Source organism: Gossypium hirsutum, chromosome D01, assembly GCF_007990345.1.
Source record: "Gossypium hirsutum isolate 1008001.06 chromosome D01, Gossypium_hirsutum_v2.1, whole genome shotgun sequence".
NCBI classification, from domain to species: Eukaryota; Viridiplantae; Streptophyta; class Magnoliopsida; order Malvales; family Malvaceae; genus Gossypium; species Gossypium hirsutum.
In genome coordinates this window covers 1,758,848-1,771,461 of record NC_053437.1, presented here as the reverse complement: position 1 = coordinate 1,771,461, position 12,614 = coordinate 1,758,848, and the positions used below count along the sequence as shown (strand labels likewise).

General features: G+C 29.9%; 1 protein-coding gene across 1 annotated transcript; it reads right to left on the bottom strand.

Moving 5' to 3' along the window:
- Window positions 1–597: 597 nt before the first annotated feature.
- LOC107933103 (5-methylthioadenosine/S-adenosylhomocysteine deaminase) lies at window positions 598–5,850 on the bottom strand. Its single transcript, XM_016865255.2, has 10 exons — window positions 5,506–5,850; window positions 5,250–5,422; window positions 4,981–5,139; window positions 4,118–4,267; window positions 3,843–3,986; window positions 3,516–3,672; window positions 2,340–2,512; window positions 1,473–1,528; window positions 1,256–1,358; window positions 598–992 (listed from the first exon to the last, which is right to left on the bottom strand). The coding sequence occupies exons 1-10, from the start codon at window positions 5,741–5,743 to the stop codon at window positions 900–902; spliced, it is 1,446 nt and encodes a 481-aa protein (XP_016720744.1). The 5' UTR covers window positions 5,744–5,850; the 3' UTR covers window positions 598–899.
- Window positions 5,851–12,614: the final 6,764 nt, after the last annotated feature.

Here is a 12,614-nt window from a genome sequence, read left to right as displayed (position 1 = left end):
AATAAAATAATCAAAATTTATCAATTTGTGAATGTTGAGGGTTAAATTTATTAAATTTTTTATAATTTAAATTAAAATGATAAATTTTGTAAACATTGAGGGCTAAATTTATTGGATTTTTTATATTTAGTATCAATTTGATAAAATATGCAAACATTAAAAGCTAAATTTATTATTAGACCAATAAAAACGTCCACGTCAACACTTTCGTCAAATTTCAAACCGCTGGTAATGTTCAGTGACCAAAAAATTTGATTTCGAATAGTTTACTAGCTAAATCGGAAAAATTAAAAATTGACTGATCAAAATAGAACTAAATCAAAAATTTTAAAAATTCAATAACCAAAATAAAATGTAGACAATAATTCAGTGACAATTTCTATACTTTACTCTTATTTTTAGTTTTTTTTTTTTACAATACTCTTATTTTTAATATAGTGGCCATACTTTACTCTCATTTTAAATATATTAATTAATTTACCAAAAATATATATTTTTTTGTAATTAGGGATAAAAAAATAAAGCGTTTGAGATTGAATTCAAATTCTCATACGTATAATATAATATTCTTGTTACTAAATTAAAAAGTTATTAGCATAAAAAATACATTTTTCACTTACATTATTTTTGGGAACAATGTTTACTCTCACTATTCATAAGTACAAAACATAGTGTTAACATTTTTTTTATAATGAAATTTGTACAAATATTACAGACAAAAGTCAATTGAATTCTAACTCGATTGACATGGACATTGTTACTAATATAAGAGGACAGTATGATTATGGTTTTAATCTCTCTACTATGTCGAAATCTCAAATCTCAACATAGTAGAGGGACGAAAACGAGAATTAAACCGGTTTAAAGGCATTTCTTCATCAAGAGTACACTGCATGAGATCAGTGGATGACATTCATTCTGCTTGGTAATTTGATACCTGCTCTTCTCAAAAGTTTGCTTGAAGCTTCTTTTGCTAATGATATAACTTCCTCCTGAAACAACACAATATATCCGATTAGATTAGTTTCGCATTGTTGTTACGGTTGAAAAAGTACTTTTAAGAAGTGCATTTGAAAAGCTAACTTGGGGTGTGCTTAGAAGTACTTTTCAACTAAACCAACTTTTCAAGCTATAAAAAATGCTAAACATGTAGTTTTTTCGAAGTCAAACTAAAAAGTTTACTATGGTAATAATAAACAGTAAACAATATCAAGCAGAAATTAGAAGAGAAGGAACAGATAATAAATAATAATACCTCATCTACATTTAAGATCATCTTATCTCTCATAATCCACCGACCATTGCACATTACAGAGACAATGTTCTCAGTTCGCATGCAATATACAAGGTTGGAGATGCTGCAAAATATTAAAGAAATTAATTCAGCATCCAAAAAAAGAATCATTACAGAGGCTAGTGTTTCTGTTTTCATCTTGTTTTTTTTTTATCATGTGAATGATTTTCTTACTCACCAATCATGAATAGGAACCATAGACCATGAGAAAGGGTTGATAACAACCATGTCAGCCTACCAAATAAGCAATACAAACAGCAGTCAGTTTGAATGTTCTGACACATTGTGATGAAATGGAGACTTAGTGATGGCAAAAGGTTTGAAATACTAGGCATAAGTTGGTCATGGGGGGAACTGTACCTTGATAGTATATGTAATTAGGAAATATTTCAATGAGGAACTCATATGGGATAATCAAGTTGGTATTCATTCTACGGTGTCTGCATTGCATTCCATGAGTCCTAAATATATATTAAGCATTTGACTGAGTTGGTGTCACGAGTCAACCGAATACCAACTCAGTTGAGAAATGATGAAAATACCCTTACTTTATAAAGTAAATTGTATTATTTTAAGATGTTTTGTCATTTTATATAGAAAAATATACACATATAACAGGATTTAAAACCAAGCCTTTATAGCAGCATTTGTACTTTACAGTTTAACCAAAAACTCATTTATATCAAGTATTTTATAAATATATTTGTTACATAATTCTATTTTTTACCCAAGCTAGTATGTATTATTTGCTTGGCTGGTGATTTTGCTATTTTCTTCCAGAAGCATAAAAGCAAGAAGTTTATTTGGATACTAGAGTAAATAAAATAATTGGAAAGATTATATGCAAAATTATATCATTTATATGACCAAATTCGTATTTCTACTTTTTCATAGCATGAATATGTTATATTTTAGTACTATATATTTTACTTATCTGTCCATTTAAATCAATTATGATGTTGTTTTAAAACATTTACTTTTCTCTTTTTAGCAATCATTCAAAAAGCAAAAGCAAATAACAGAAGGGCAATTTAAATAGTCTGACCTTTTTACCAATCTCAAGCGACCCTATTTCATTGTCCCAGAGTACTGATTTTGCACCATTAATTGTCACCATTTTGAGAAGTGTTTCAGCAGGGAAGGCTGTGGGATCAGTTGCTCCGTTTTCATACACTTCCCGTCCTTTGTTAATCAGAGAAGCTAGGTACATCTCATCAACTACAAGGAAGAAGGTTCAGACTGTAAATAGAAATTGAAATCAACAAGCTTCTTGCATATGACATGACTGCGATAACAGTATAACCATTTTATGTTGTAGTAACAAGAAGGCTATGAGAAGCAGACGATAAATACTAACACTCGGTTTCCTTACGCCTTATGGTTCAGCAAATTTTGGAAGCAAATAATGTCTATCCGACAAATTTTGGCCTATGAAATGCATTCACATACAGGAAACTTTTATGATTAATGGTCAATTTACCATTGAGGTTGAAAAGTGTTTTTTAAAAGATAAAATATCCATTTTAAACATTATGTTGTAAGGCAGAATATATGTTCGACTTCTTTAACGAGGATAAGAAAGTGATTTCAACCAAAAGCACTTTTGCAAAGCCAAAAGCTAAAATTTTTGGCTTGGGTTAAAATCCCAGTTTAAAAACATTATTTGGTTTGAAAAGTAGCTTATTTACCATTGTTTTTGGTTTAAAATCATGATTTTAAAGTAACTTTCAGCATTAAGGCTTCCTTACCATTGAGATTGAAAAGTGCTTGTTAACCCAAAATATGATTTTAAGCCAAAAACAATGGTAAACATGCTACTTTTCAAACCAAACAAATGTTTTTAAACCGGGATTTTAACCCAAGCCAAAAATTTTAGCTTTCAGCTTTGCAAAAGTGCTTTTGGTTGAAACCACATTCGTTTCCTCGTTAAAGAAGTCCGACATATGTTCTACTTTACAACATAATTTCTAAATTCTAAAATGAACATTTTACTTTCAAAATCACTTTTTGACAGCAATGGTAAACACTGTCAAACTTTTCAAAAATGCTTTTCTATGACACTTTTCAAAAGCACTTCTCAATCTCACTGGTAAACTGACCCTAGGAAAAGGGACTCCTTGGTCTAGTACAGCAAAAGCACACACAAACCTATTAAGCACAATGGTATTTTCAAATATGCAGTAAATGCAGGAAGAAACCATGTTTAAGAGATCAAACCTACCAATGCTCATTCTATTATTAGATGGTGCCCCATCTGTGCCCAAGGAGACAGTGATGCCAGCGTTGAGCATCTCCCTTATTCGTGCAAATCCGAGCATTCGCATAGCAGAAGCAGGACAGTGAGATACTTTGACCCCAGATCTTGAAAGAAAACCAATCTGAATAACATGATGGGAAAAAACTATGTACTTATCAATTACAAAGTAAACATCAAACACTTATTGAAGTTCAGTTTAGTATATTATCTGGTAAAATGGTAAGAAATTATGCATAGCAATTGAATTGTAGTTCAATTAAGCGTTAGCACATAAGTATTTCAGCAGCTCACCTCAGTATCATTTATGCAAACTGTATGAGCTGCCAATAAGTTTTCTTGCAAGAAGTCTATCTTGTCCAAAAATGTAACTGTCCCATGATCGACTTTTCGGGTTTCCATCACAACTTGGTTCTCATAGGGTATCTCTGCAACATGCTAAACCAAGGAAGATTATCCGAATCTACCATAAAAATAAACAAACTTCACCCATCAAACATCCTCGTTTAGCCCGGTTTTTTCACACAGCATAAAAAAAGATAGAGAAAGAGAGGTAGAGATTTAAGTACCATATGGATGCCAGTTTTTAATTCTCTAGCGGCATCTCTGGTTTCAAGCAGTAAACGATCAGTAGAGTTCATAACTGTCCTAATTCCAAGCCATATCCTTATACGGCCATCTGCTGTATTATTGTGCTTCTCATAAAGCTTCATTTGAGACTGCCAAATTGAAGGAGCTTTGGTCATTCAACAGGAAATTTTGAATACAATAATAGAACATTAATGATTGCAAATGAAATAGTAATCAAATTAAGCCCAACCCCAATAACGGTACTTGTTCAATGGCAAAACTTGTGTGTTTCGAGTTAATTGGCCTGATGTTCAAGTTTAAACCTTGAGTTTGTAACCCGTTTCTCCTTCTTAAGGGTGTACTTGAGCCAAGCTGAGCCCAAATATTGACAAGCTTGAGCTCAAACTTGACTCGAAATTTGGAGCTTGAATCTATTTCTAAGGTCAAGCATGGCTCAAGATATAATCAAACTATTCAAGCTCAAACTCAATTAAGCTCGTTTATCAATTTTCATACTCAAACTTGAAGTTCAGCTCAACAATTAAGTTTAGGGCTAATGACATAATTAAGGGCAATAATGTAATGTTATAATCGAAAAATATTTTTATATATTAAAAATGAAAAGTTCAATCAGGCTGGCAAACTCTTCAAGCGGAGTATTGCTAAGCTCAAATTCGGCTCAACCAATAGCTCAAGCTGCTCGAGCTCAACTCGGTAGTTACCAAATCGTTCAATTTTTTCTTTGAAGTAAATACGAGTAGTTTGCAAACATCAGTGTCTCATTTACAATACTACTCATTCCGCCGTTGCCGTTGTAATGTAATTTCTTACCAGTAAAAAAGGAAAAAATATTAAGCCCAACCTGAAGACATTCATCCGTTGTTCGAATCCCCCACGATGGCGGTAAACCATCACCGGAGTCCATGACTGAATCCGTTAAGCAAGCTCGCAATCCCAGCAACTCAACGGCTCTGGCCATTCCAGTCACGTGCTGCCCTCCAGCTTCAGCGAAGCACGTGACCTGTTCCAAAAATTATCACCAAAAAAATTCCCGGGAAAAAAAATAAGACCATGAAATTAACATTCAATAAGAACAAAAAAAACCAATCCGAACGAAAAGGAAATGCTTACACCGGAGTGAATAAGTTCGACTCCGCAAAGTAAAGTAGAGATGTAAGAGTCTTCTTCGGTCATGTTGGACTCGTACGGCCAGATCCGATGGTGAAGCCACGTCATTAGATCAACGTCGTCGGCGATTCCTCTCCCGAGCTGCTGCGAAGTGTGAACGTGTGTGTTGACGAATCCTACATCGACAACGCCCAAATGAATGGATCAATTCCTTGTTGATTTCTTGTAAATAAAGCAGAAATTCTAAAGAAGGGAATACCTGGAAGCAATATTTGACCGTGGAGGTCGAGGATGTGGTGAGCGACATGGGAGAATTGTTGAAGAATATCGGGAGATTGACCGATGGCTTTGATTTTGTCTTTGTCGATGAAAACAGCTCCGTTTTGAAAGACTCGGCAATCAGAATCCATTGTGACGACCACCGCGTTGTGGAGTATCATGGTCGACGACTCTGAGACTGATCCGCCGCCGGCTACGCCGCTGCTCTTAGTTTCCATCCGTCGTTTTCTTCTTGCTTTGGCTTAAGCAAATGGTGAGCTTGTGCTCAGAGTTTTGACTCTTTTTAGCAGTTTACTGTTTACTTCGGGGATAAGTACCGTTATCTAGGTGAAATTATGTTAATAGTCCCTGTATTATGCGTAAATCAAGGATTTAGTTTCTGTATATTATAATAGTGTTAATTGAGAAATCTTTACCTAAATTCCACCTTAACCCGAACAATACTAGACTCAAATCGTAAAACGAATGACCCATATAATATTAAAACCCATTTTAGTACCCATTTTATCATGACAAAATTGTTGAGTGAGACTAAAAAGAGGGAAATCTTAAATTTAGCATATCATATTAGGATTTAGGATTTTTGTTCTAAAAGTATGGTTATTTGAATCGGACCGGATTGATTGGTTAAATAGTTTGGACTAGAAATCAGTTGAGATATTGATTCGGAAAAAAGACATTAGACTACTAGTTGATTCAAGAATCAAGTTAAAAACTAATTGAATTGAATTTTTTTTATCTTGTAATATATTTTAATAATTTATATAATCAAATAAAAAAACCGATCAAACCGATATATTTACCAGTTTTGAAAATCTTCCCTAAAAGTGAGTACAATAAGTATAAATGTTACAATTGAGTACAATAACTAGCAATCACCGATGCTTAATGTATCAATGAATGTAACAGTTGAATTTCGAGATGTCTTGAAAAAAAGCATAAATATAAATTTAGTCCCTAATATTTATTTTATTAATTTGTTTTTTATTCTTTTTTGGGGTTATTTTAACCATTAACCTTTAAATTTTAGTTAAATTATTTTCTTTTATAAGTAAAAACTAACTGAAATGTTAAATTTTTAATGATTTTGACATGACAACTCGTATGGTAGTCTACATATACTTTATTACTAAATTGAATAATTTTTAAAAAAAATTAAGAACTTTTTAAAAATTTTGTTGAATTTTTAAATATTTTAAAATTTTTAAAATTTGTATGAATTATATGTGGACTACCACGTGAGTGGCTACATCGATATTATTTGAATTTTAATAATTCAATCAGTTTTCCCATCCAAAAAAATACAATTTAACTAAAATTTGAAGGTTAAAGACTAAAATGATATATTAAAAAACATTAGGGTTAAATTTTATCATTATACCAAAAAATTATAGGTAAAAGTTTAAGACCATAAAGAGAATATTAGGTATAAAATTTGGAAGGTTATTTGATGCAATCCCGCGTGTGTTAATCATCAAGCTCCTTTTATTGAAAGCTTTTGGCTTAAATGTACATTTGGTCCCTGAATTTTGTACTTCTTTTAAGTTGGTACTTATGGTTTTTTTGTCCCAACTTGATATTTAGATTTTCATTCCGTCAACTAAACTGGTATTCTTTTTAACACCGTTCAATGATGGGACACGTGTTATTTTTAGATTGTGACACGTGGTGATGATGGTGTCATAATTTGATATTAAAAAAAAGGAATAATAAAAATAAAATAATTAAAAATATTAAAAACTTTTATAATCCTCTTCATCTCTCTTCGCCAATTTGTTGTCAATTTTATCATCAATGTCGGATTATGACGTCATCTCCGGCAAACCTCTCATTTCAAGAAAATAACAGTGTTTTCATTGTAACACTAAGGTGGATAAGATCTTAAAACTAGAAAAGGGAAAAAAAATCACAAGTTATCTTCAGAAAATTGAGCTCTCGTTGATGATCCTCGTGACAACAAAGGAAACATTCTTCGGCGTCTTCTCCAACAACTTTATAATTTTTGTATTTTTAAATTTTAATATTTTTATTTTATAAAATTTTTGCTTTTTATAATTTTAGATATTTTTAATAATTTTCTAAAGGAAACCAAATTATGACATCAACCATTTCACGTGTCACAACACATAGTAGTGCCATGTGTTTCATATTTAATGCCGTTACAATAAAATATTATAATTCTTGGCGAAATGGAAATCGAGATACCAAGTTAGGACAAAAAATTATAAGTACCAACATGGAGGAAAATACAAAATTTAGGGACCAACTATAAATTTAAACCAAAACTTTTCTTTCTTTATTTTTATTTTTTGAAATTCTATTTTTAATTATTATTTTCAATTAACCCCATCAATCAGTATAAGTGAGCACATGTGTGTCTCTAGAAGTTGCTAAATTTGAAATTTGGAAGAAAAAATCATTGGCAAAACTATGAAAACAAAAGTTTGTTTTTTTTGTTTTTATTGAAAATTATTTTATAAATATATGTCCGAATAATTATAATATAATATAATATAATATAAATATAAATCAGAAATAGACGAAAAATTATAATATAATTGGACAAAATTTAACTATAGCAATTGGACATAGTAGAGTCTAATATTTAGAGATTCATGTATGATAATTCCAGTTAAGTGAGTCCGATAATGATGACATTGCCAATTCGAGAAGGTTTTCACTTCCTTAGAATCTTTGAGCATAATATTTTTGTTTTAATCTACCAATATTTGTCTAAACTCTGTTTTCAGGGCATGATATTTTTGTCAAAATTTATCCAAATTTTGGATAAATAACACGACCCTTAAACAAGTCAATCGACCAAGCAAGGCGAAGTAAATATTGATGCAAGGTATCACTATTTTAATGAAGGATTCATTGATTAAAGTGGTTGACTTCTCGAGTTCCTTTCTACACGTGGTGTAATCATATGATAAATATTTTTCATATACGCTAATTAAAAGAAAAAGAATATAGCAACATCTAGTCTTTGAACTTGACAACTTTTTTTCAACTTAACCATGAATTTTGAAAAAAAAAAATAAACCCCTAAGTTTTTTCAGAAAATTTAATTAAATCCCTTAAATTTTTGGGTAAACTATACCCAATGTCACTAAATTTTACTAAGCTTACATTTTGGCTACTCAACTTCAAAAAGTTACAAAATTGCCACTGAATTATTCGAAAGTTTTCATTTAAGTCACTAGCTATTAAAACCATAGTTCTATGGTCTTCTTTATTTGCACCGCCTACACCAATCGAAAATTCTCCTTCTCCTTATTTTTCATAATTCAATTTTTTCATGAAATAATTTTGAACGTCTCAAATCTGTGAATCAAAATTCAAACAACTTTCTTCTCCAGTCTCCAACACTTACTGTCGGATCAAATGTATATTTTTCTACTTATTGATGAGTACTAATCCATCGTACCAATTTTCGAATGCGTAATAAAAGCTCACTAGTCAAACTTTAATTTAAAAAAAATTAATAACCCAACAATTTAAATAAAAACTATCCAACAATTTCTAACATTTTTTAAACTAATAGTTTAGTTTTGGAAACATTGTCGGTGGCAGGCCATGGCAATTTGTAGCCGACATGGCCACTATTACATGTTTTTCTATTCAACAACGTGGCACTATTACATATTACAAGGAAGATATTTAAAGGCCATTTATTTGGTACCCCTGTATGACCCTCATCTTATAATTAACCACATCAAGGGGTACACGTGTGCCATTAATTGGTAAATTTTATTTCACCTAATTTGGAACCATCCGAAAAAAATATCTTAAGTTTTGATTAGGGTAAATTACACCATTAGTCATTAAACTATAAGTAGGTTTTAGTTTTGGTCGCTTAATTAATAAAAAGTTATAATTTGGTCATTGAATAATTCAAAAGTTTTCATTTAAGTCACTAACTTATTCAGACGTTTTTATTTAAGTCACTGAGTTGTTACTTTTTTTTTAAAGTTCCTCTAGCGAGCTCCAAGCAACGATTCAGCGATCGGTACGATGGATCAATACCCATCGACGAGTAGAAGAATATACCTTAAATCCAAGACGATTTGACAGTCAGTGTCGAAGATTAAAGGAAAATGTTATTTGAATTTTGGTTCGCAAATTTGTGATGTTCAAAGTTGTCTAATAAAAAAAATGAATTGTAGAAGAGAAGGGAAAATAGAGCTTTAAATTGGTGTAGGTAGTGCAAACAGAGAAAGCCGTATAGCATCAATTTTAACAGCATAATGACTTAAATGAAAACTTTCGAATAGTTCAATGACCAATTTGTAACTTTTTAGTCAAGTGACCAAAACAAAAACTTACCCATAATTTAATGACTAATGGTGTAGTTTATCCTAATAATAATAATTATATTATTGCACACTTACTATATGAAAACAAAATATTTAATATATTTATAAAAAATTGATAATTTGATAATAAATTAAATGTGACTTTTGTTGAAATGCCGAAGATGCGAAAGTAAATTTTATTGCGTATTAAGTTCAAATATTATCATATCCATATGTTTTCTTGGATTTTATATTAAAAGGACAAAAAAATTCTTTTGGTAATTTAACAATTGAGTTGAATTATGAGAGACACCAACTCAGTAATAATAATGATACTTTTATATTCAATATTCAGTAATCACATTAAATTTTGATTATTGTATATGATATATTCCTAATATTTGAAATGAAAACTTTACTTAAAAAGGGTACTAAATTTTTGTGGTGAAAGTACCAGCATTTCGTCCCCTTTACTAAAAAAAATGGTAAATTAATCATTGTACGTTAGATCAAATAGCAGACTAGTCATTTCTATTAAAATATTAAAATATTTCTACAGAAATAGATGAAATATTCAACAGAAGAACTAATTTGCTATTTGAAATAATGTATATTGATTAATTTGCCCATTTTTTAAAGTAAAGAATAAAGAACACAATTCAACTATTAGTACAAGGACCTTTATGATATTTTTACCAATTTCTTTGTGCTTGATCTAACTGTTTGTAAGTTGAATATTAATTTCTTGTAAGGTTGTTAAAAATCATTTAATAGATCATCCAAGTTGTGTATGTGTATTCCATGTGGGATGCATGAATATGGATGGTGGCATTTTAAAAAACAAAAGTTATTGTGATTTGATACATTATATATAATTCCATGAAACCAATTTTATCCATTTCACACCATAGGTAGTCCACTTTGACCATTTAAAAGAAATTATAGATTTAAGATAGTGTGAAATGTAATTTTTTTTCTAATTTTTAATATGTTATATTATATGTATAATTATTATTATTATTTTGGTTAGAATATATACTAAATTTCTACATTTTTATAAATTTGGAATTTAATCTCTGTATTTTTATTTTTAGGAATTTAGTTTTTTTTTTTATTTTTCAAATTTCAAAATTCAAGTCTAATTGTTAGCACTGTTAAAATTATTTTGTTAAATTCAGATTCATTACGACGTCGCTTTTTTAAGTTACACTCTACCAAGTGAGTGTATATATTTATTTTAAAATGTCACACCAAAAAATTTAACAAACAAAAAATTAATACAGGGACTAAATTTCTAAGAATAAAATTATAAAGACTAAATTTTAAAATTGTTAATAGTATAGGGACCTATACAAATTTTTAGATGTGACAACCCACGTAACAATTCGTGTGTACTTCATGCTATTTTTTGAAAGTTTGTGAACTTTTAAATTTTTTTTGAATTTTAAATTTTTGTTGACATGAAAAATAAGATAAATAATGTCATACTAGCATTACTAGCATGAAATGCATGTGCACTGCTATGAGCTGCCACGCCAAGATCATGTAAAAATTAATGTTTTAATTGGCATTTCTATTTAAATAATAATTTCATTCTTTTTGAATGGTTAAAAGCTAAATTTAGCTTGAAAATAATAAGAACCAAATTGATAGAAAATATAAACGCTAACAACTAAATTTATCATTATACTTTTTTTTTATACATACTTCTTTAAACTTCAATGTGGTAATTAATTTAAGTTGTTAAATTAATTTAAAGTCACACCTAACAATATGGTAATTAATTGAGCTATTTAATTAACCTAGGTACATGGTTAAAGACCAAACTAATTGGCAAAATAACCACCAAAACTAGCTCATCAACAATTAGTTGATCTAGTCTTAACTTGATTGGTAAGGGTATTGTTATTAATGCAGGAGGACGTGAGTTCTAGTGCATTGAAGCACATTATCCTCCCATTTAAGGGTTAGAAAGGAGTTATGGGTAGTTCTAGTCACTGTATCAAAAAGAGTATATATGATAAAAATCTATAATGAGATTATTATTCAAAAATTTTCTTTATCAAATTGTAAATGTTAAGGGTTAAATTTTTTGAGTCTTAAAATATTAAAATTTGTCGATTGAGTTTTAACTCGATTGACATGAGCATTGTTGTCAATATAGGAGGACGTAGGTTCGAATGCGTTGAAGCACGTTATCCTCCTATTTATGGGTTGGGTAGGGGCTATGGGTAATTTTAGACATTGTATTATAAAGAGTAGATATGATCAAAATTAATAATAAAATCGTTCAAAAAAATGGATAAACTATATTAATAGTAACCCAACTATAGTTTCTTTCTTTTTGGTCACTTAACTACAGGGGCGAAGTTAGAAAATTTTTCTAGGGGGGTCGAATGAAATTTTAATTTTTAATAGTCTATATCTCTATAATTTTTAAAGTATTAAATCAAATTTTTATAATTTTAGGGGGACCAAAGTTAAATTTTACCTTTACTAATTTTAAATTTTAAATTCTTTAGAGAGCTTAAATAATAATTTTCTATTTTAAGAGGGGCCAGGGCCCCTGCCAGCGTCCTAGATTCGCCTCTGTACAACTATAAAAAGTTACAAAATGATCGCTCAACTATTCAATTTAGCAAAAAAGTAAACTGATTATAAAACAATACTAAAAAACTTAATTTTAATTAAAATGAATAAATAACACACTTACTATTAAAAATTATGTTTTTCATTTTTTGGTAAAATATAATAATTATTTGGAGTTAATAATTAATAATTATACAGAAAA

Bases quoted from the DNA above. Each gene is read 5' to 3' on its own strand.
- LOC107933103 (XM_016865255.2), bottom strand. From the start codon at position 5,743: ATGGAAACTAAGAGCAGCGGCGTAGCCGGCGGCGGATCAGTCTCAGAG. The intron at 5,423-5,505 runs GTATTCCCTTCT...TTGTCGATGTAG, and splicing joins CGGTCAAATATTGCTTCCAG to GATTCGTCAACACACACGTT. The intron at 1,529-2,339 runs GTCAGACTATTT...CTTATTTGGTAG, and splicing joins CGCTTGAGATTGGTAAAAAG to GCTGACATGGTTGTTATCAA.